Below are 25,728 nucleotides of genomic sequence, written 5' to 3'. Positions count from 1 at the left end.
GGAACTTTGATGCCCTCTGTAATACGGTTAAGTAGGAAAATAAATCCTGTCGGCTCATTGCCAATATGCTGACTAAAGCAGCTTGTATATGCATTCAAACAGTCTACACTTCAGTCGCTGACAATGTTCTTTCTGTGCGTATATTTGGACACAGTACCATGCTATGTTTTGGTGTCGTATTATTGACAAATTTGGGGTGCTTGTTTACATACACTTAGATTCAATGACCAATAATAATTTTGTCTATACTGTCCTTGGAACTGATGACACGAGATTTTTTAAAGCAATAAATAATTTGGAAAAACTTCTGAATGGGAAATGGGGTTGATCTTCATTTTGGAAGAATCGTAGTGATTTTGATTCCCGTTGCCAGGTTTCCATTATTTCTGTCCAACAGTATATCTGAATTGGGTTCGTACTCCAAAACTCAAAAGCATTTACATATTTGCAGTTTTTCTTACCCTTTTCTGTTAATAATGTAACAGTAATTTTTGCCATTGAGCCGTATATTTTGTCCGAAATGTTCGTGTATGCATAGTTTGTTTTGTATTTTGTTACGTGGAGGTGTGGTTATCGTTATCTAGAGGATGATAGACCAGAGTGTTATTGCCCAGATCGAGTAAATAATAAAATAAAATATGAAATTTACAGATGAAATAAACGGAGATCTGAGCAGAGATATATAACAACACGAGCCCCCGTATGGAAAGTATAACAATTTAATCAATTATATAAACAAAATGAAACTGAACATAACATTTGAAGGATACACTTTTAGAAGAAATAATTACCAAGGTTATAAAAAAGAATACAATTAACCTTCTGTTTATACCGATAATACAAATTTCATCATGAAATCAAGTGAACGATAGAACTCAATTGCCCATCCTTCATAACCTGGTTGCTTGCCGGTCACTCCAAATTTAACGTTGGTGTCAGGTTAGATTCGATATGTACTCTCCCTCCTTCCCTCTCTCTCTCTCCGGGTCATGAACGGTAATTTGGTTGTTTCCTCCTTTTGCCCACAGTATGAGTGTATATATGGAGTTAGTTTCCTTTTAGAATAAGTAATAGACAGCCTAAATATTTGTCAGTTTTTTCTTCTTCTTGACTGCCTATCAGACACATTGGGAATGGCCATTCCAACTGTCCTGCTAAGGGTAAGCTTCAGGATGCGAAAATTTCTTGCAAACATTCTGAAACTGACGACTGATTCCACTGTCGCTGTGGATGAAATTTCTGTAGGATGTAAAGAAAGTGTTTACTACTTTATCCAAAGAAGTGACAGAAGCATTAAATCAGTACAATGAAATTTCTTACGATAGCGGTGTTTAGCAGTCAAACAGCGGAGCATCGCTGAAGCTTTGAATCATGAGGTTCAAAGGTAATTATTATTCAGAGATCAAACATAGTGGATGAAGTAGTAGCAAGTAAAAGAACATATGTTCCTTTAGAGCCCCAAAGTTCAAACGAGGACATAAGTGAGGCACATATGTAATTTATCTCATTAAATTAGAGAGATATTACAATAAGAGCGTGTTATGGTTAAGCCCTGGTGACTGAAGTTCAGATATATACGTCTTGGGCGTAAGTTGAAAGCTGTGGCAAGTTCTCCGGATTAGCAAGCCATAGCAATATCAATATCAAAACAAAGGATATTGGCTATGTTTAGGTACCAGGAGAAGTTACGGATGAACAACAAAAAATTTGCATCGGCAGAATTTAAAATCCCCAAAACTATACGAGTACACGCACTCACTTACTGCCCCGCTCGATCATCGAAAGGTAAGGAATAAGCAAAGGAACGACAACAACAACAAAAAACAAGTTGATACTGAAAAGAGTAACATCGCTGATTATATAGGCAAACTTCTGCATCATGTCATACGTCACGACCTGTTACATATTAAATATTAGAGGAAAACAGTTGGACGATTGGATTAATGCTGATAACATTTTGTTTTAAGAAAGCGTGTGATGACGAACTGACTTTATGACAATCAAAATCACTCGACTTCTTTAATTACTCTAAGAAGAAACGCAGGGATCCATAACTCGAAAAAAATGGATGAACCAAAATGAGCTAGTAAATTTGGGAGGTGGTATCCAAACAACAATTCTGAAAGTATTAAGTACCTGCTTACACAGTCTATCAAGTGGAAATCAAAAATTCTTTTGAACTTCGTTGATGCGAATAAAAAGCTTACAGAGGTTTAGTACAAAGATATGAAACCAGCAATAATTGGCACTGGACAGTTTCGTCGGACTGACATGCACAGACAGTTCAATGTGGAATGGACTTTTTGAGTCTCGATTACAAACGAAGAAAGACGGAGGCTAAACAATATTATTTTGACATTTTATCCCCAAAGACTTACGTATCTTTAAATCATTAGACAGACAGGCAGTAGCTCTATAACTATAGGCGAACAATTAGACAGTCCAAAATAAGAATCAATGAAAGGAAAACAAAACAGAAAGAAACAAAATATCTTTAAGAAAAATTCGAGCAACCTACATATACTGAACAGGCTGAAGCAAAGTGCTAAACGATACTTTTCTCCGTTCAAGAAATTTGAATTCTCCGATTGTCAACGATTATTTCATCATACTGGATATTCGGTTTACTTTAAATGGCCAGGGATAACAAAATATTCTGTTAGATAAAGCTTTAATAAGTGATGTCAGTCTCCATTTTTTGACGAATTAGCGAGGACACCTACCCAAGTAGTTCAAGGATATAAAGCGCCTTGAATGTAATAGAAAATTAATCGACATTCGCGAATTTTATGTCAATATATTCAATTTGTTCGTATATGTGTGTGGTTTGGATTTTTAACGTAGCTTTTAACAATTTTTCAGTCATATCGCTACGATGTCTGCAGTGTGACAGTTTTTAGTGATGTCTTGCACTGGAGCATCATGCCGCAGACATGTAGCATGATGTCCCACCCAGTCACATTATCCTGACACCAGGCCGACCAGTCTTAACACTAACCTCTTAATGCTGAGCGCCAAGCGAGGCATCTGTTAGTACCATTTTTGTAAGTCTTTGGTATGACTCGACCGGGGACTGAACCCACGACCTCTCGCATCCGAGGCGGACGCCCTAACCACTAGGCCACCGGAGCGGTTCAATTTGTTCGTAAAGCACTGAATTGGTTATATTCAAATGCATGCAGTCGATCTTCGTTTTGTAAGACTGAGAACATGAACCAGCATGAAAAATACTGTCACATCGTCGCAGTTGTTTGACACTTAAAATCATCCCTAAAGAAAGAAACCTGGTCAGGGTCGGACGATGGATGGATAGATGCAGACAAGCATTGTCAACGTGCAAGCTAATGAAATAGTTCGTCTTTTAGAATAGGCTGCTGGACAGAATGAACCATAACCTCAACGCGAATAAATCAATTCGAATGTCTCACGTCTATGACGAGCCAACGTTTACCGTCTGCCATCAAGGAAAAGACACATTTGATGTAAACTCTTAGTTTCACGGTTTTCAACTATTTCAACCACCCGTTTAGCAAGGGTGCATGTCTAAACCCAGAAGCGTTGCTTTACTGTTAACAAATTGATCGAGACTTCCTTAAGTTGAGCAACCTCTCTCCAGGAGAAATGTGAGGTGCAATATAGTCGTGTCCCTTTATATTTATTGCAAACACTGGAAATGTATGGTGGTTTAAAAATTCTGAATGCGTTAGGTCATATCTATTTTGTTCTGATTTTGCCTAGAAATTTACTAATAGCTATCTGATGTAGATTTTGAAGCCAAGTAAACAACTTCCAGCTGTGGCCATAAAATGGAAAGTCTTCAAATCTGGATGTTTTTTAAGTGAGAGACACGGCAACAATACCAGTTTAATAACAATTTTCTGAATTAAAATTAACAGTATTCAATAGGTGTAATCCGACTAACAGGTACATATAGTACCGTTTTTAGATCTAAGTATTTGGAGTTCGAGATGAAGACCTAACCATTACCCTTCATGAAATCCTCAAGTTTAAGATCTTGTTCTGAAGTACTGACTGAAATATGTGGCTTAATTAACGTTGTTAAGATATTACTGAAGGAGATCTCTCTAATCACCATACTTACGAGTATTATTTAAATACAGCGACTTAGTTTATTGTAGAACTGTGGTGCATATTGAGGAAATAACCGTGCTTTTTCCCACATCCAGTGAGGCATTCATAATGCAGTAATTGTAACTGCTGATTATGTCATGCAAAACCAACCTACCCTCAATATACCTAATATACATGGACTTGATATACCTAATATACATGGACTTGATATACCTAATATACATGGACTTGCCGAAGTCATTATTGTTTTAATTAATCATCTAGCAGAAGTCATTATTGTTTTAATTAATCATCTAGCAGAAGTCATTATTGTTTTAATTAATCATCTATGTCAAATCATGAAAGCCATACAAACTGGTTCATTTATCCCAGTCTTCTGTAAGGTTGGGATCCCAAATATTTCTTGATCTTTACAAATCTGTCTAAATGTACCAACAAAACTATTTGAAGGTACACTAGACGTTGAAGGCACAAAATGTTCTTTAATGAAGTTTATGGATCAGATAGATTTTGTACATTATTTTTTATTTAAACATGATATTTTTATTCAACCAAAAAACTCTGAAAGGAACTAGAATCAGTTTTCTAATGAACTGATGCCAGTAACATGCTCTCACATATCCCAAAATGGGATTAATTGCAAACTCGGTTGTATTATAGTTTCTGAATTTAACCAGTGTTAAAATACTAGTGTTAAGAAAAAATTCAATAAATTAGATGCATTAAAATTAAACGAGGAAGATTTCATTTGTTGTTTATATATGTTGTTTATATATATTTATAGGTTACGCAAAGAAAATAGTGAGTCAAAAGAAAGACAACTAAGGTAACCTCTTTAAGTGCACTGAAGTGAAAGAAAATAAAGCCAAACTATGATAGTTCAATGAATAATTGTATTTACATTGATTATTTTATACAAGATTCAATAAAATGAGTAGGGTTTAGAGGGGTCAAGAACATTTGCACCAATTGTACCACTACAATAACTGCCATCAACTTTATCCATATTGTAACAGCTGCCTTATCTAACTTAGATCAAAACATGAAAATCACAGTGAACCAATAAAACAATCAACCCTTCCCACCGGTATATACATACACACATATCATTCTTATACAACTTTAGATTTACTGACATGTGCATTTTTTTTCTAAGCAATATTCAGTTACTATAATTCCTACCATATGCAATAGATAAATAGATATGTTTGTGTTGCTCATCACAGTCAAACCCATCTTTAGTAGACACCCCACTCCCTGGTCAGTGAAAAAAGAACCTATGAACGTCATAAAACAAACGGTTACTGAATAAGGACTGAATTGCTACAACAATTGAATTTAAGTGGACTTGCAAAATAATAGAGACTGGTTGGCTAGTTTGGGCATGTGATTCCTTCAAATCGGGTTTGACTGAACAGAATAACAGAAACAATGTTGTAACCAGAACTTAGAAAAAACCATTAATACTGCATCTAACCATGATTTTCAAGCACTTATAAAGATATATGATGTCCCCTGATTAACTAGCTACTGAAGGAAACAGAATATAGCTCATTTGTACAAATCTGAAACGTCTTTAGGCAAGGATGCTTTCCATAAAGTTTGGACGGAATAAAATCTGCACTTTCAGAAAGTCATCTGAAGTTTTCTTTTCCAACTCGTAGTAATACGTGTATTTCCTTTTTTAAGTATTAGCAACATATTTCAATGCAAATTAGCATATCTATTTTGTACAGACTTGAAATGTCTTTTGGTCAGGAGGCACTGTCAAAATTTTATCAAATTCTGCTGTGATGAGAAGTAATTTAAAGGTTTTTAATATTTATAGTAATGATGATCGTTTCCGAATGGGGAATCTTCATGCCAGTATGCTGTGCCAGACAGGGTATAAATTGGTCCAGTGGTTATTTATAAGTTTAAAATATATGTAGCAATTTGTGGACGGATGCATGACACACAGACAAATGAAAATTCATGTGTATCCTTTTAGTCTGAAAAATGTTCTGGATCCTTCAGCTTACAAATCTGATCAGGTTCTATCCAATTTCTAACCAGGGAGATATTACTATCCATAACTAAATCAAAATCCCATTAGAAAGGTTATGTGAAAGTCGTCTCACTAAGCAATGGCTCCAAACCAAAGCCCAAATCTAGAAGTCTTCTTTGACTAAATAAATAATTTAACTCTCTCCTTAACAAGTCTCTGGAGATGAAAAATGTTTTAAGTTTTTACAAAAATTCAACAAAACTAAAAAGATTAGAAATTCTGTCAAAATCAGGAATATTCTTGATAGCTTAGAAGTTCTTGTCAAGGTGATGAAATCTTGACCACTATGCCTTCCTTGTTTAAGCTTTTATTTAGGCTAAGACAAAAAAATAAAACTTTCTACCAGATATAACAATAAAAGCATTAACAATAAGTCTTTTTTTAAATACAATTTCAAATATAAAATGTCAATATCCACATCACAAAATACATATATGTGAAACATTCCTTGTTCTCAAGCGGGACTAATTTTTACTGCCTCACAAAAATAAATTTCAAAACTTATAAAACATATAGCTAAATGAAACTTGTGCAAAATAAAGATTCGAGACAGATCATGGATCCAACTCTGATTTAAGGAAAAATAAAAATATGTGAAAAAACAATCACATGGAAAATGCATCAAATGTATACATATTCATTTCAAACTTTTCAGCTCATCAATAAATTAAAAAACTGTCACAAATTTAACCAAAATGTACTTTTCTTTCAACAAAACAAAATCTTAATGAAACAGTCTATAGAAGTAGTGATTGTCTCAATATGTTTTAGCTTCAATTTTGACTTTGAAAGCAGTCAGCAGTTTGAATCTGAAAAACACTCAAATATCAAGACCAAGTAAACCATAATACTGTCCAGAAATATTTTCATTTTCATCCTTATAATGCCATGTGTGAAAATACTGGCTTAATCTACCATCCATACTTGCCTAAAAGTCCAAATGTAAACAAGATAAACCTTGATCTTCCATTGCATAATGTAGCAGCAGATCAGGGTTTATGTTGTTTGTTCTATTGATTACTCTTAAACTGCTGAGATCCATATCTGCCATTGCACAATCTGCTGATGCACTAGCAGATCTGAGTCTATGCAGTTTGCAATTAAATCCAACTTATAAGTATTAAGATGGTATTTTAAAGGTCTTGGACTGTGTCCAGCAGTTGCAAACTGTAGCTGTCACCATGAAATTATGCAAATTATGAATTAGTTGAATGACCTGCAAGATATGATAAGCGCTAAAAAGTGTGTCAATTTTTTTAAAATTTCAATACCATCTATAGCTTTATATTGATATCAAAAGCTGTAATGTTTTGTTATCATTAACAACATTCATGTATAATTTCACAGGATAAATTAGTCTCTAAAAAGTTACACAATAACTGAATCCATACAAAGCACATTGCAAAGCACAAAGCTGCTGTCTCTAACCTATCAGTGCATTAATTTATAAAAAGAATGGTGGATAAGACCATAACTTTAAATATATATTCTAGATTTATTTGTAATCATCATATATATAAATATTCTGAGACAGTCTAATACATGTGCTTAATGCCGATACAAAAAAACATAATAATCTGAACCAAGAAAATCATAAAAGAAGCAGTTATATAACTGTTAGTCATATATTCAAGAAAAAAAAATTCTTACTGTAGTGAGAGAACGGAATTCACAAAAATATTTCAAGATTAAAAATATTTGCAAATTATTTTGTGGAGTATGCATTTAAGTCAACATTAAATTGTTAACATTTTTTTTTATACAACTATCACACATTTAACGAAGTTGCAAACAGTTAATAATAATAATGAAAAAATAGTATGATTTACATACATAATTAAAAATGGAAATATGGGTTATGGTAGCTGGAGCTGCTATACAAAATACTGAATAATAAAGAAAAGTCTGGCCTGTAATACACTGATAAGGAAATTATCTCCTTTTAAAGATTGTATGCTTTTACAGTTGCATGATGAGATGGAACTCTTAGAACACTTTGCATGCAAGTGAAGAAAACAGTGGGCTTCTCCAGAAAAACACAGAGAAGGCCCATTTATTGTGAAGTCTCCCATACATGCAATTTAGAATTTGGCACTGTCTTCATATGAACTAAGTAAAGTACCCTAGCGTAAATTTTATAGAAAAAAGCCTCTTCTGGATACCTGTTTAAACCAAACAAACCTCAGATATTATGTGTTAATAATTGAAAAATTAAAAATAAATTTTGTTTTTGGATGTAAAATTATACTGTTAAATTGGAGATGGCTATGTATATCATACAGAAAGTCACAACTCGATTTTCACATACACCTTAATATATGTCACTTCAAATGTTGGTCAGAGTATTTGTTCAATTTAGTCTCTTGACTAACATTCCATTACTGGTGTATTTACTTAAAAGTGAAGAAAAAATTAACTTAAATTAAACAAAACCTTTAGCAATTTCATGAATTTATGTGGTGGATACAAGCACATGCCAATTATTGCAAATACAGGCCACTTTGTTTTGATATGTGGACTTAGAATGATGCATAAATGTGCATCTATAACATGGGCAAACCTTGCAAAGATATATATTATGCTGGTATACGAAGACAGACTATTATATACCTGGGTCTCTATGTAATCAATCGCAAACCTGATACATCAGTTTTTTGGTGATATGATAGATTAGGGTATATAGCATAATCAGTTCTATATAAACCATGTTTATTAATCAAATGTAAAAAATGAAAATGTCCTGGTGTTGTGCATAAAATCATGATCCATTAATCTGCTATTACCTTCTTACAGTGACAGAACTCTTGGTACAAAGTATATATAAACAAGAGTATCATAAATGTCACATTATTATATGCCATAGTTTATCATCTAAAGTACAGTGTAACCCACTATAGCATGCTTTGTTATAGCACAAAATCGGATATAACACAACTGTGGTGTGGCTCCCAAAATTGACCACTCTGGTGGCCTAGTGGTTAGAGCGTCCGCCTATGAAGCGGAAGGGTGGGTTCAACCCCCAACCGAGTCATACCAAAGACTTACAAAAATGGTACTATCAGGTGCCTCGCTTGGCGCTCAGCATTAACAGGTTAGTGTTAGGACTGGTTGGCCTTCTGTCAGGATAATGTGACTGGGTGGGACATCATGCTACATGTCTGCGGCATGATGCCCCAGTGCTAGACATCACTATGAACTGCCACACTGCAGACATCGTAGTAATAAAACTGAAAAATTGTTAAAGCTACGTTAAAAATCCTAATCACACACACACACACTCACAACATTTTTATATTTGTTTGTTCATGAAAAATAAATTTTCCTTTTTCAAAGTATGAAAAGAAATGTGTAAAACATTACTTATCATTTTGGGGAAGATATCATGTATGAATTCAGATATAACACAAATGTAGTGTGACTCATGAGATTTAAAAATAATTTCACAAATTTCTTGAAGAAATGCAATGTTCTGAAGCCAAATTAAACGAGTTTGATTTAAAAATATGGCAAGATGTGACGCGTTCTTTAAGAAAATTGTCGTATGATTGCATCTTTTTTATAGGAAAAAAGTTTCTATAATTTGTTAATATTCCTTTCATACGTGTCAGTAGTCAATACCCTTTGACGTTAGCTTAATTCTGAAAGTCAGCTCATTAAAAAGCTAATTAGTGTTAATCTTATTATTACTCAACTAGGATCACTTAAAGCCATTAGTCTTTTCCTGTTTTGTTCAATACGTTCTGTGTACAATTTGTGCTCAACAGAAAGAAAAAATTCTCATCCGAATTTATAATCAATTCATTTCAAAATTGCTATCATGAATGTTAATCTCACTACTAAAAGTTGCCACAATTATGAGGCAATGATATATAAAACACCCACTTATCCCCACCACCAAAATAAGAAAGCCACCAACATGTGTATGTGCCATTGTGGTGTTAACAATCGTAATACATTGAGTTGACCGGTGAACACTATTCTGCATTTCCTATAAAAATTACCCCATTGTTTCTTAACAATTATTCTTGCGGGCATTGTTCAAATAAACAGTAGTCAATGAGTTAGTTAGTATTTACAATGAATAACGATACAGAAACAAGAAGCTTGAAGCCCTGGGCATGATTAATTCCTGAGTTAAACAAATGCTTCAAAATTTTGTGTTCACAAGTCAAGCAAACAATGTGTTGGTCTAAAAGAAAGCTTCTTAATTCTCATTAATTTACCTACAATTTTATCGGAGAACAATAAATCATTAATACCCACTGAAACAAGTTTATGGCCAGAGTTGTCAGCAGTTTTGGTCAATGCCACAGACATGTAAAACCCCACCCAACTATCATCTTAGCCTGTTTTAGTTTCTGGCTTCAAGTCAGTCACATTTACAAAGAACACTGTCCTTCTAGCGTCAACACTGGCTGGAACAAAACCACTTAAGTTAAAGGGGTGGAGATTGGCTGATATCAAACAGTCTATTCTCTGCTGCTCTACACTGAAGCAAAATCAGTTATAAAACAAATGTGTCAATGAATACCTGGCTTATTTTTGTTATTGTTTTCCTGTGTCCTTAAGATAATACGCAAGATATTTTATTCAAGAACTCACTCATTTGAATGGGTTACATCCAAACTGGTTTCAGGCAGTTTACATGTACACACACCTGCTGAATTCTTGTTGCAAGAGCATTACTAGGATAATATCTTTGACCTTTTTCAGCTGATGTACATGCACTATTCAAGCCTAAATATATGTTTCTTTTTAGAAACTGTGTCTGAATTATACATTTTACTGTTGGTCAGGAATCAGACCCTTGGACACATCAAGCAAATATGAATGTTGCGAGAAAAAAGTTACGTCTTATGCAACCAAAAGTCATGTTATATCTGGGTCACACTGCTGACTTACTGTGCAAGTGAAACACAAAGTTTGGTCCTGGTCTGTTATGTAAAACTAATGTTATTGTGCAGAAATTATTCTTCTTCTTTCACTAACAGTGACCGTGAATTTTGATCTTTTGACTCCAAAATCATAAGTGTTCATCCTTACCACAAGAAAAAAGCTATCCACAAAGTTGCTGACTGCTGATCGATAATGAGCTGCTGTGCAGAAACTCACTTGCAGTCACAGTGACCTAATCTTTGACCAACTGTACCTAAACTCAACAGGTTCTTCTGTAATACATCTTCTAGCCTTCCACATAGTTTGACAACTATACTTGATGTACAGGATATGCAGAAATCATTTTTGTTCTTTCAGTCACAGTGACCTGACATTTAAACTTCTGACTCCAAAACTGATAGGCTTCTTCCTTATCCTATGTGCATGCCATCCAAAGAACTTGAAAATTGTAGATGGGCGATAACTTAAGTGACTGCACAGAAACAATCTGGTAAGAGATGGGTATTTGGACAGACATATCAACATAACATGCTTTGCTATAGGGTTAGCATAAAAAAAAACAATACTATATTTCCTATAATTATCACTATGAAGGGATTTGTTTTATAAAACCTCTTTTACAATGGTTTGTGTATACTGCAATGAGAAAACTATGAAACGACCATCATCTGCTTATAAAACAAAACCTTTTCTCTTGAACAAAGCTAGTCACAGCCATATTTAAAGCCATATATTTCCCATGCGATGACATTATATCTGACTTTATGAACTGCAAGGAGTGAAAACTGAACTTTAGAAGTACTGATCATGGCACATGAAAATTCGCATTCACAAAAAATACTTTATAAAATCACAAACAGCATCTATAAAATTTATAGTACAGTCCTCATATTTACTTTTCTTAAAATCAGAAGTGTGTTCCTGGAACACGGTGACAGTGCTTGAAAACTGACCTTGATACAAAATGCAACCTACGTGTGGTAGATGGATGGGCAATAATAACACCATAGGCCCTTTTTGACATCATAGAGTAACATACAAAATGACTAAATTAAATTGCTTAATGAAAAAAAACAAAGACATTAATAGGAGATAAAGGGTGGACACAACACTGCCTGACTGAGAACCAAACTATGACATGTCCTGAATATAAATACTTTCAAAAACTTTAATACAAAATCCTAATCCTTTGAAAAGTGCTACTCATATCTTGTCCATGCTTTGCTGAGGAGACAAAACTATATACGATTTTAAAAATATAGAAAAGCCTATGATTCACCAATGCATCAACAAGTATACATTATACATGGGTAATACGGTAATTATGATACAGCAGTAAGAGGAAACTTACCTTTCAAAGAGATAAAAGATAAAATAAAGATACTAAGATGCTTGTTTGGGTTTTGTGAGCTGAATCCTCCAACATTATTATAACGTCTGACATGATATATGATGTCTGCACATGACACTGAGATTTAAGAAAGTTGGTGTGTGTATATAACATTGACTTTTTAAGAAATCTGGTAAGCATGTGACATTGAGATTTTAAGAAATTTGGTGCATATCTCTGACACTGACATTTGGTGGACATGACAATGACATGGTAAGAACTTTGGTATGTGACATTGATATATTAAGAACTTTGATATGCATATGTGACACTGGCATTGTAAGAAATCTGGTGTGTATGTAACATGGAAATGTTAAGAAATTTGGTGTGTGTATGTCACTGACATATTAAGAAATTTGGTATGTGCATGTGACACTGACATTTTAAGAAATTTGGTGTGTGGATGTGATATGGAAATGTTAAGAAATTTGGCGTGTGTGTGTGTGTATGTGACATATTAAGAAATTTTTGGTTTTTGTATGCCACTGACATATTAAGAAATTTGGTGTGTATGTCACACTGACATGTTAAGAAATTTGATGTGTGTATGACACAATGAAATGTTAAAAAATTTGGTGTATATATGTGGTGACTGAAGGAAAGATATTACTGATACTAGTTCAATTTTTCCTTACCAAATAACAGTCACATTTCAAAACACTGACTTGGATATAAAATTTTAACTTCTTCACTATCACAAATTCTATTCTTTTTCCAAAATAGGAAATAAAGGAAACACAGTTTATGTACTTGCAACAGTAAGTTGAGCAATACACTAATTGCCCAAAAAGCGAATGAAAATGAAACATAACTTTGAGTCACAACTTAATTTTCAGGCTCAACTAGATTTTATATATATAAATTTATACAATAAAACAATGACTTTAACTTTTCTTGCATCAGGGTGATTGAGTTACATGCACAAAAGTATCACAATTAAGCACTATATTAAAATCAGAAGGACAAAATAAACAACTCAATCTGAGGTTTCTATTCCTACAAGGAATCTTAAGTAAGCTATACTATGTCCATATTGTTTTTTTTTCTATACCTACAACAACTCCCTTGATTTTTCACCCTTAATTTTATGCCACCCTCACTTAGTGCCAACAAAGTTCGTTATCTCTACTGTTCTGTAAACATTATGGGAAATCTGTTTCACAACCCTAGAGTTTCGCCATTTTCACATGGTAAAAATGTGAGTGAAAGATCGAGGGATCACTGTAAATCATGTTACATTATATTATGTGCCTATAGCTAAATATCAAATTATTTCATAAAGAAACTTGGCAACTTGGCAAAACTATGGAAACAGCAGTATCACAGATGAATGATTCCACTCCAAGGACTAGAAAGCTGAATGGTGCTTTGATAATAGTGCTTCCAGTAACTTCAACTTTGCTTTTACTTGCTGAAAGAGATAAGAAATATTTGCTGGATGAATGCATGTACATACTCTCAAAATTACTTCTGAGGGCTGTTCCAGTAAAACATATACCCCCGGGGGGAAGGCTCTTTCAAATTCAACCAACCCACAACAGAAGCAATTAAAAAAAATTATGATCCACCGTCAGATGTGTTTCAATCGAGAAACACTACCCCCTACAGAAGTACATTATTTTAACATAATTTCTGGCTATGGGTTAGTGGGTGGTAGAAGCAAATATTGGGTTGGGGACAGAAGCGATTTAAATGACAGCTGGCTGGAGGTAATCTACTGAATTCATATACATCATATAATCTACTGCATATTTTGATTTGTATTCATTCATTATTATCAGTCTTTTGTCCTTTTGTTTGTTTGTCTGTCAGCCAAGTATGTCTCTGATACTGTGAAATCACAGATTTTCATGGTGGCTTATTATTTGTAGATGTCACTGATCAGTCCCTTAATATCTACTAATTTAACATCCATAATACAGATTTTATAATAGATATTTCTATTCTAATACAGAAATCATGAATTTGTATTCTTACTAAACTCTGTGTTTCCTAAAGTGATCAATATGTCTTGCTATTTTTCTTTGTTCTCAGGCATGCTGCTTTTGATTAGAATAATAGTTAAATTTTGTATTGCTTTAAATGTGTGGTCAGATTCTATGATTCATTGTTATTATTTTTTCCAATAAATGTTTTGGTAAACTTATATGATTTGTCAGAAAAAACCCAATGATGCCTGTGGAAGTGATGTTGCATCATTTGTCTACTTTTACACTATATCATTTCTTTTAAGAACATCTTTTTCAGTTACCGATGTCTTATTTTTACACCTTGTTGCAAAACTAATATAAAGTTATAAAAAAACATAGCAAGTCAAACATTTTTATATCATAGATTTAAAAAAATGGATGAGAGTAAAGGAATCATTTTTCCCAGAGCACTCATAAAATCAATGTCATTGCAGTTAACTGTATTGTCAACAGCATCATAATCATCACTGATGGCCTAGCAGTAACATTCTGCACTTTCAATCCAGTTGTCACAGGTTCTATCTCCCACTTCTAGTCTTTCATATGAGACCTATACCTATGGCCTGAGGGGCTTTCATGGCAGAGTGGTTTAAGATGCTTGTCTTGTGATACAGAACTGAGGGGCTTCCATGGCAGTGGTACAAGATGCTTGTCATGTGATTACTTGCCTCCAATGTGCTAATGAGAATGTTGCCAGTTACTTGTGGAAGGTCAGTGGTTCTACATAAGTGGTGTTTGGTGTCTCAAAAGGACTGGGATTTTCTTCAGCAGTAAAACTGGCTGCCATATATAGTCTTTCGGGGTTCTTCCTCCACCTAATATATTATAAAAAAATCACCAAAAAACCCCAAATCAAACCACACTGAATCAACCAACCAATCAACTGTGGCAACAGCAGCAAAGGTACTAGTCAATCAGTTTTGCCACAGCTGTATGAGTTTATAACTTTTGACTCCAGTAATTTTTGCAGACCTTAGAATATCGTCAATTATGCCTTTCTGACAGTTACCTAAAAGTCATCATCAGTTGGTGCAAATGGAATTTTCATGGTGAGCATACGAGATGGAAAAGTCTTAAGCAATCCTGCATCCCACACTGCTGAAAAGTTTACATTTTAGCTCACTTAAATTTTCTCTTAACAATGTTCATTGTTCCAACTAGAACTGTTATAACTTATTCAAGCTATATTCACCAATATCTGATGATATGCATCTGTAATAAATATTTGTAACAAAGTATGAGAATGCATCAATGTTTTCAATGATGCATTTGAATTGAGCAACAACCACAATCAACAAACCAAGAAATTAAATTTTTCACATCTCTCAGGCAGAAGTAGGGTATAATCATAATCTGCCAAAACATTTTTCATTTTTTAAATTTGCCAAATATTTTTCAACCATACTGATTCAGTGGGCATATCACCAGAATGGACAAAAACAGACCAGAAGGTTAAAATCAATTTGATACAGCTTTTAAGTAGCTCAATTCATATTGGTTTAGTTAACTGTACACCCTTTATTGTCTTCCTTTTGATGAAATTTCTTACTGAAGTTAAGAAAATAATGTTGCACACATAAAAAAAGAGGCACACTTCTACTCATTATTGTTTTTATTATACTTCTCCATTCCAGCCTGTTCTTATGACCTTGTCCCCCCACATACTGTTTGTCTTGTTTATGATATGTATCTAAATTTCTCACTTACTTTTCCTACTACTATACAAATGTTCTGTGAATATGCATATCAGTGTGAAACACAATGGGGAGACTAAATCCAAGATTGAAAACCTCTACATTTCTGGATGTATTCTGCTTGGATTCCATATTTCTGCACAAAACTCAAGAGTTCAGGACTCTGCACTAATTTAGTTCCCACTGTAAATTTGTGCAAACATCACGATATTAAAATTTAGTAACTTAAAATTTTGAGTGCTCATGATCAAATTTATATCAGTATAGACACATCTATGACGACAGCTTTTGTGAAGAAAAAAAAACACAACAGCCGCACCATTTTCTGGATCTATACAAATTTGAAATGTGTGCTTTCAATAGTGCACCAAAGAGTCAGCTGCTGATTTCAGTAATGAGTTGTCCAAACTCAGGTCTGTAAAGGGATGGAAATTATGTTAATAAAACAATGTCCCTCACTTTTTTTAGTTACAAGTAGGACAAGCTCTCAAAAGATTTTTTTTTACTAAAATCTTACTTTCATTATCAACCAATCAGGGACAGTCAAACACATATATACTCTATTTTATCTTCACTGATTTATTGTATGGTTCTCGTTCTTTCACATCTGAAGTAATGTGAGTCCTTGAACAACTCTCAATGGTTGTAAGCCTTTTTCGACCATGCTGAATGGACACACTGTAAGATAATGTTCAAGTAACAGAAATACCATGGGATAACCAGAGACCAATAAAACTGAATAGTCAAATTATCTCCTCTGCAGGGATGCTGCCAGGATTTCAGGATGTACTCTAAGTTTTGTGTGTGTGTGATATCCAATGAGGAAGTGGTGGTGGTGGGAATAGCCATTGTTAAATATCTCCCTAACACTTAAATATCTATCACTCTTTCTTACTGTTCCACTCTGTTACAGCTCTACTGAAATCAAAATTCTCGAAGAGATGTCATCTCTAGTTGTATAGCGATTATTACTGTGATGTCATTGGGCATGGTCACATGGTTGTGGTGGGGTCTTGGTTGGGATGGCATAAAGACTATAGGCTTACTCCATATCTGACAGCTAATTATGATGTTGTCAAAAGAATTCAAAAATTCCTAACAATTCAGTTGGACTTGGATACTTGATTCATAGTCACTGAACAGGTTCTAAAACTGATATGTTTATTTTGTAGCTATGTTCCTCCATCACATTCAAGATTTGGATATACCAAAGGTGAAATTGGTACAGTTGCATCCTGAACTACTATCATGGCTACTTCAAATGTTATTTAATGTGCGACTTTAATGCAAGAACTCGTAGCTTCAGTGATTTTTGGGTTAAAAAAGTTAATTTCTTCTCAAACAACTCAATTTGGTGCAGATTACATTGTTTTTTAATGACACGGTGAGAATTCTTGATGTGTAAAAATTGCACAAGAAATGAACATCAGATCAGAAAATTACTACCACTGGGAAAATACTGATAGGAATATACAGAAATAATGACATAATTATTTAAGTAGAATATATGGTGATAATACGACCACTAGTTCTACAACTTTGTGCAAAATACATCTTGTACGACTATTGTTGTTTCTAACAGCAGTGTAATATGGCAATAATATCTGTCCACTTTTTACTTTAGTCCCTTGCTAATTAATAGTTTTAGATTTTACAACACTAAGCACATTTTACCTTTTGACAATAACACATCATTACAAATATTTAGATTGCAAGAAAACAGAAGTTACAATTTTATTAAAAGTACTGGTACCAGTAAGACTAAAGGAGATGGTAAAAAAATAAGAATCAGGATGAACAGATTAGTAGTGCAGTAAAGAATCCATATATCAGAATGACATCAAGTATTTTTTCATCAATTTCATCATCAGTTAATGATACTGCTTAAAAATGTATTGTACTAGATAATAGACTTTTTTAGTTATCCATTTTGCAATACAAATACCAAATGATGGCTTGGAACAAAGTGCCAAAAGGTCTGCAGAAAATACCACCATGAACAAAATATACATAGGAAGAACCAAACACAAACAGGACAAATTTTATCCATCTTGCTTTGAGTTTACACAGATCAGGCAGTCTCTTATGTTTAATGTCATTTAATTTTTGCACATAGAGAGCATGTACATCATTTTGTCATACATCTGCATGATACAAAAGTTTGTCTTTTTATTCTTTTGTTGCTCAGTGGTTCTGCCAACTTGAGATCTACACACACTTAATTATGTTGGATGGGGATTCTCTGATGTTCCCTTTGAGCATTAATCTGTTAACTGTATCTGAATTTAATAAGATCCTCCTCCTCTGTGTACGAATATTTTTCTGTGCTGTGAACTCCTTTCATTGCCTGCTGTCTGAAACGCATATGCATAACTAGCTTGAACAAGTTACTGTTCTCTATGGTTGTGCAATTTTCAACATCTCACATGTATGGCCCCATGGGTATTCTCTCTTGGATATCTCTGTCCCAAAAAGAAAAGTTTTGAACCAGAGGCCTCGTTAGGATTTTAAAACTAAGAGTCCATGGCTCCCATTTTGGTAAAATTATGAGTCCCATCAGGAAAAGTTGCAATCCCCTCTCAGAAAACTATGCAAATTATAAGAACTATTGGTTGCCATTGAGTTTAATTTCTACATTCTTTATAACACTGACATAGCTCTTGCTTGTTCATCAGAGTGAGTCTGAATTTTTTCGATCCAAAGAAGGTCTTATTCAAAGCACTAAGCTAGGCATCACACACTTTCTTACACTTGGCTAATGTCCCTTTCCAACTATCAGTTCTAGCAACTTTAGCACTCTCCTGAATCTCACAGTCTTCATCAATTTGCCACTGAATCCCAAAATGCTCATTCAAGTCTATGTCTCAACATGTCATGATTCCGAGGTCACGTGCACTGCTTATTCCGTTACACTCGGAAATGAACACAATAATGAAAGCTAAAGTTGTTTATTTGATGTACTGTTATAAATGACCACATGTACATTTCTGGGTATTTCTTCCTCTGAATTCAAGCACTGTAAATATCAGTAGATTTTCCCACCCAGCTGCCAGTCAAAGCCTTTGATCTCGCCGCTTAGCTACTGCAGCATGTTCTTTTGATGTACTCTTATAATGGTGAAGACCTGGGGGGGGGACTTTCAACCACTAAATTCTGTCATTGTAAATATCATCACAACTAACTGATCAACACATTTTCCCACTATGTAGGTGACTGAAGCAGGACTGGCAAGTCTTTGAATTTTACCGCCCACCTAAATAAAAAAAAATTGGCGTCCAAATATGCGTGATTATAAGCATTTCTGAGACCTCTCTCAGTTTTCACAAACATGAACCCTGCCAAAGATTCACTTCCCTGAATCAGTGTTTTGCTGCCTCTTATGCCAGATTCATCTCTTCCATAATGCTGTATTAGGGTTTTAAGTCCAACATTCCCATAGTCTGCTTGTTTAGACATGGGTATATTTAATAAATATAACCGGCATATTGTCCATCCAACACGTACATCGGACTCGCACTCAACATCAATTTTGGGCTCAAAATCACACACTGGTATTTCCAGTGACATTTTTCCAATGTCCAACAGACCGATATACATGAAATTCATTGTCATCATAGCTATCACCAGCCAGTATTTGCCGACTGAAAACGTCTGAAGACAAACCGTGCTGTGATTCAACCATTTTAGTTTCCTGTGTGGCCCTTATTGGAAACACGCATTTGTAAAACTTCCACGACGAAAGTAAGGCTAAAACTCCATAAAATGCATGTTCCAGGGCCAGTGAACGAATCAAATTTAGTTTAACAGCCATTCATGTCGAACCGAAGTATCCAGATATCTGGATGTCACATCAAGTGCTGTGAGAAAGCTGCGGCAGCACAAATTACGTCGCGAAATGCACTTTTAAAGTTAAAGTTAAAAGTTTAATAAACATTGCATACTGTGCAAAGCACATTTTTTTTATTATATCCGTGGCGTTGACGTAATTTGCCGAATGCGTATCACTGCTTTAAAAGTATGTGAATTCGTACAAATTACGTGCACTCATGTGTACTGGCATCATTTTCTGACCCAATGTTTTATTCACGTTAGACCGCTAGGAGGGGGGGTAGATGCGATTTTAAATATATATTCGTTTTTTTCTTCTTCTTTCTGACAATCCCATCAGCAATTTCTCATTTTGTTAGCACAACCCACAACAGAAGTGATTTTCTTAACCAACCTTCCACTGTCAGAATCAAAATAGTTCGAAACACAACCTCCTACAGAAGTTTTTTTGAAGTGCCGTCCCCGGGGGGATATATGTCTTACTGGAACAGCCCTGAGGAATATTATTGTAATGTCTTTAATATGCGATCATCATACAAAGAAATGTGAATAATATACACTAAGTGGTTATGACATCTCCTTTCATCAGCATTCTTATTTATCAGTGCGTAAGTCATAAACATGCTATCTAGATTGATGTTGAAAACATGGCAGACTTACAATGTGTAAAGAATTTCAAGTCATACAGGATATATCCTTTAATGAATTCATTCACTGATGATGAAAACATGGCAGACTTACAATGTGTAAAGAATTTCAAGTCATACAGGATATATCCTTTACTGAATTCATTCTTAAGCCTCGTCATTAAGATAGGTAACTGGTTCATTAACTAACTCGTGAAGGACATCTGATGTCAATGTGGTCTGTGTGTGTTTGTGCATGCATGTGAGACAAAATACAACTTCAGAATCATTTGAAAGAATTCACTGAAAGTTGATAAGATTATTGAAGGTGACAAAAAATAATTAGTCATTTACCACAATGTTCTGGTACCTGTTCAGTATATGTAATTTGCTTGTTAACACACTTTGGCTTTTATTCTTGGTCATGTAATGGAAATTTCCACCAGATATAGCTTTTGAAATATGGAGTTGCCAGTAGCATAAACACTGTATGGTTTGCAGGACACGTTAGATTTTGTACCTACCCATACCTCTCAATTTTCTATTTTCTGTTTGATTTTTATTTAGGCTACAAGTACCACTCAATTTTCAATTTGAAATTTAATTTTTATTCAGTGTCAGAAAAAAAACATATCTTAAAGATATGATTAGTGATGTAAGGAGACTGATTACCCAGTACTGATCGAACAAGTAAATGTTTAGAGGGATTCTTTGAAGCCTTCATTGCATAAAGTTTCCCAGGTCTAATTTTTTTCCTGAAATTTCCTGCTATTAAAATAAATCAATGAAAATATGAATTTTTCAAATGCTCGATTTGAACAATGTTAAAAAACCTATTACCTTATATTCATTATATTCTGCCTGCATCGGTAACCTATCTTCTCGTTGGACTTTCCTGGAAAAGAAAAATTTAATTTGGGTTGTATTTCTTGCTTATAAACTGTAAATACAATAGACATACTAACACTAACAAGATCTCAGTAAGGCAGTCAATATTTTCCCATAAGTTAGACAAGTTTTCAGTAACGTGCAACAAAATATCATGTACTGCTCTTATCAATTTGGAAAACATGCTTTTCTTAAAAGTTCAGAGGTGTGATTCGAGGCTGATGCAGCAGCAGTAAACATTCTGTTCAACTAAAAGTTTTAAAGTACTTAGACCTTAATTACCTCCAGCTGTTATGCACTAACTGTTGTGTTGTTAAAAGACTTCCAATCCATGCATACACAAACAGCAGCACCAAACTCAATGGTTTCTTGCTATCTCTCAACTGGATGTAATCGCTGGCTTTTATTTTTCAAGCGGCAATGGCAATTATCTCTCCCACCCTGAGACATACTCAAATCGGCATGTGATATCCAATAAGATTAATTGTTGCCCATCCTGCTTTCTTTCCCTCAAAAAATCTGAATATACCTTTATATTCTTCTGTACTGCTAAAACTTTTTAAAAGGCTTATTGTCCCTTTCATCTTGAACATATATAACTTATTTGATGCCACTCTTATAAAATGCTATAAGTAACAGCTCAATCATGCACACAGTTTAAAGCATATGATGTACTCCTGAAAAGTTAGTCTGGTTTCCTCACCAACTCCACTGAATTTAATATGAAACACTGATCAAACATGATGGACAATCCAGTATCATGATTTTACAAAAGCAATCAGTTTTCAACAATGTTTGCTTTTATTCCATAAGCCCATATTTTAAGGGTCATTAATAACAGTCAAATCATAAGTCTTATCAGGTTTGCTACACTGTAAAATGATGTTCAACAACTAAAATATGGTCACAGCAAACAACTCTGATATGGTGAGGAAAGCACTCACTTGTCCTTCAAGTATAAATGAAACTGAACCACAGCTTCCTTCATAGAAACATTTGATTAGGGTTATAAAAAAATGACCAAGATGTGCAAGGGGGCTGATATATCAGAGGGGTTTAAGCAACTTTATATTTTACCATTCACAAGACAGGTTTATGTAATACTGTAAGAACATGACCCTATGTAAACTATCTACATGTTCATTGTACCCAAATTACTATAGCAAATAAAACTTCTTTCCGAAGATAAAAGCATAATTAATATGCATATACTCTTTCTCATGATCAAAATATAAAGTCGTTTACCAAGTCCAACATGTGATAGAATCTGGACATCAAATGAGCAGATTTCAAAATTTTAATCAGTACATATGCTTCTGAATCGGTTGATTTTGAAAGTGCCAATTTTTTTAGTGACAAATATTACATATTTTAAGAGGACTGAAAACAAAATAAATGTATTATGCTATTATTGTGGCAATAATAATTAACACAAGTCAGGTTTGTGTCATTCTAATGAAATGAAAGAGTCCTTTATCTCTAAGTTCACTGCAAAGCTTTTTTCTTAATACACAATCCACAAGCATATTTTGTTTCCATCACATGTTTATTGGCCAGTGTCCACTGTCACCAATTTAGTGAGGAAGCTGGTCTATAGAAGGGGTGAACCAAGGAAACCCTTAAGAATGGTTCAAATGGTGTCTTGTTTAGCCAGGTTAGGACCCAAGATAGATTCCATTTTGGGAAGAGAACCAATATCTTTTGATGTGTGTTAATGAAATTGGACAGCATCATATAGGTCTTGTTTATATTCTATTGGAAGTGAAAGCGACCCTCTGCGGGAATCCAATCCACAAGATCCCAAAACCAATGAGAGCCTGAATAGTCCAAACGAAAGTAAATCAGTATTTTTGTCCACCTCTTCTACATATACATTTGTCAGGAGAAATGAGACTTCGAACAAAGAGAGAAAAACTGGAACAACCAGTTACAGAATGCCCTTGAGCAAAGCGTTTGCTACTACCTTCCCAATCAATTCCACTTCATAAAGTGAGAAAACTTCTTTCCAAATATGTGAAATAAAAAAAAGTATCTGACTACTTCCTAGAGTGTGGCCTTAAAGGGAAAACTGCTTGAGGATTAGAAATTAATCAACTCAAGAAATTCACAAAGCATACCCAATGTGAGCCAAGTGAGTCTGCCCCATTTTCAGAAATGAAACCTCTTATCGTGCAGACTGCGAGAGGTTGGTACATGAGGCAAAGTCTCAGCCTGTAGTGGGACAAAAATATCATTTGTAATTGGCGTATAAACAGGAGACCAATGATGATGAGGTCCACTGCCACACTGAGAAAACCCAGAAGGCAAAGTAAATTAATGAGCAGAGGGATTGCAAAGTATAAGATTGGAAGCCATCATTAAACTGATTTTCAATGCTCGTTCCTGAGGAAGACATACTCTCGGTGTTGAACTCAATGCATATGTGGTCAACATACTGAGATGGCAAGAGGTTGGATTTGTCCTCGTTAACAAGGAACCCAAGGTTGAGAAGTGGAGTAACAAGAGACATCATGTCTTGCTCAAAGAGATAACTCACCTATGTTTTGCTGAATGTTGTCCAGGTAGTTTTATGTTCTACTGTGAAGATAGTATAGACATGGGCAATTACCTGGTCAATCAATCATGTAAAAACCCTGGGACTGATGTTGAGTTCAAATGGGAGTGCCGTAACTGGATATGGTGTCTTTGCAGGCAAATTTTGCAGGAACTTCCTGGAAGCCATGTGAATGTGGTTGTGAAGACATGCATCTTGTAAGTCCACAATGATAGTTTAGTCTCCCTCCTGATAGTTTAGTCTCCCTCCTGGAGGGCATTTAAAACCTGTTGCAGTGTTTCCATCATGAACCAAGGGTTTGAATAAATTAATTGTATGTGCTTAGGCTAATGACAACTTATATAGCCCTGTTTGCCTTTGGAACTAAAAACAGCCTCAAATAAAACCCCCGAGAATTTACATATCCATAAAATGTTTACTTCCCTTTTTCAGATGTCATTGATTTCTTACTGTAGTGTTGTGGCTATGAAAGGGTTAGTGGTGATTTTTGTAGCTGAGGAATGCTAGACAAAGGAGGTGTGCTGAAGGTGATGCCAAGTCCCATTCGGCAGCAAGAATTGGAGCATTCACCCCATTGGCAACTGTGGACAGTATGAAGACAATGTCATATTTTAGAAAGGCTGTTTTGGAAAGAAACACTTGTGAAAACAAACCACCTTCTCTCTACCTCTTGTCCACATTTGTTTGGAAGAACAGTAGTTTTTGTCAGTTGTAGAGTTGGTAGGACTGCTTCCCAGTGGCCCATGTCCTAGATGCATTCTTGTGAACTTCTTGTAAATTTCCCTGAAAATCCCTCCAATTTAGCTGAGACTGTGTGAGAGAGAAATTTGTTTCCTTGGTGGCTTGTTTGCATATATCATCAACCTGACCATTAAAGAGGAGATTTTATGATAAAGGTTGTTATCTTATGGTGAACTTTAAGAAAGATGGAGGTACAGAGCACGGTATCTAAGCTAAGTTAGTTGATGCTGTTATGGCATTGGCCAGAGTATGTTGGGCAGCTCTGTTTAAGATGTGGGCCATTCTGGAAACAGACACCAATGTATATTCTGTTCCGCCTATTGAACGATCGTCAAAAATAACAGATCCATCAGTGAGCCCACAGCACTAACTGTTGTGTGTTGTTAAAAGACTTCCAATCCATGCAAACAAAATAATATTGTTCTGTCATCCCCAAAGTTCTAATGTCTCAGCTGACTGTTAGGATTCAATATGGAAAACCTGTAATTGATCATGCAAGCAGCCCAAAAGCTTAGTAATTCTGAAAGAATGTGGAAGTAATCTGAAAGTCGATTTTCTTCCTTTCGTTCAATAAATCAACTGATGCCAGAACTTTAGACCAGGCAGTTGATGGAACAGGAGGAGGTGGACAGAACTCCAGTGGTAGTAGGCAGAAAACTTCCTCAATGCAAGCCAGGAAGTCTATGACTTTGAACATTATAGTAAGATTTAATAATGATGAGGAGAGCAAGTCTGGTCACCTTTGGATAAAAATGGTGATGCCAATGACTCTTGAGCTACTTGCAAAAGTAGCTGGATTAGAATGTTGAGGACGGTGGCTACCTTTGCCTGGACATGGTGACTTCCAAACCATCCCTCAGCAAAGGCTCCCTCTGAGTGACAAAGGCCTGAGAGCAAAGTGAAGTGATATCTCTTGGAAGATGTGGCACTGAGCTTGACTTCATTTGCAGCGAGTGTCTTGTGGTTCTATATGGGTTCGATTGATCCATGAGACTGAATGTA

General features: G+C 34.9%; 1 protein-coding gene across 4 annotated transcripts in view; it reads right to left on the bottom strand.

The window, feature by feature from the left end:
* Positions 1-4,971: 4,971 nt before the first annotated feature.
* The window catches only part of LOC149806165 (protein FAM13B-like), a 154,749-nt gene continuing 133,992 nt past the window's right edge, over positions 4,972-25,728 (bottom strand). For all 4 annotated transcript variants that reach the window (XM_089951076.1, XM_089951075.1, XM_089951077.1 and 1 more), the window contains 2 exons: positions 21,384-21,438; positions 4,972-13,836 (listed from right to left, as the gene is read on the bottom strand). In XM_089951076.1, the coding sequence (XP_089807202.1) occupies positions 13,774-13,836; positions 21,384-21,438 (118 nt within the window). In that variant the 3' untranslated portion in view covers positions 4,972-13,773. The remainder of the gene's footprint in view (positions 13,837-21,383; positions 21,439-25,728) is intronic.

The sequence above is a fragment of the Sinohyriopsis cumingii genome, chromosome 2 (assembly GCF_028554795.1).
Source record: "Sinohyriopsis cumingii isolate HCF-2022 chromosome 2, ASM2855479v2, whole genome shotgun sequence".
Lineage (NCBI taxonomy): Eukaryota > Metazoa > Mollusca > Bivalvia > Unionida > Unionidae > Sinohyriopsis > Sinohyriopsis cumingii.
Note: the sequence above shows the minus strand (reverse complement) of the source record. Positions and strands in the feature narration are given on the sequence as shown.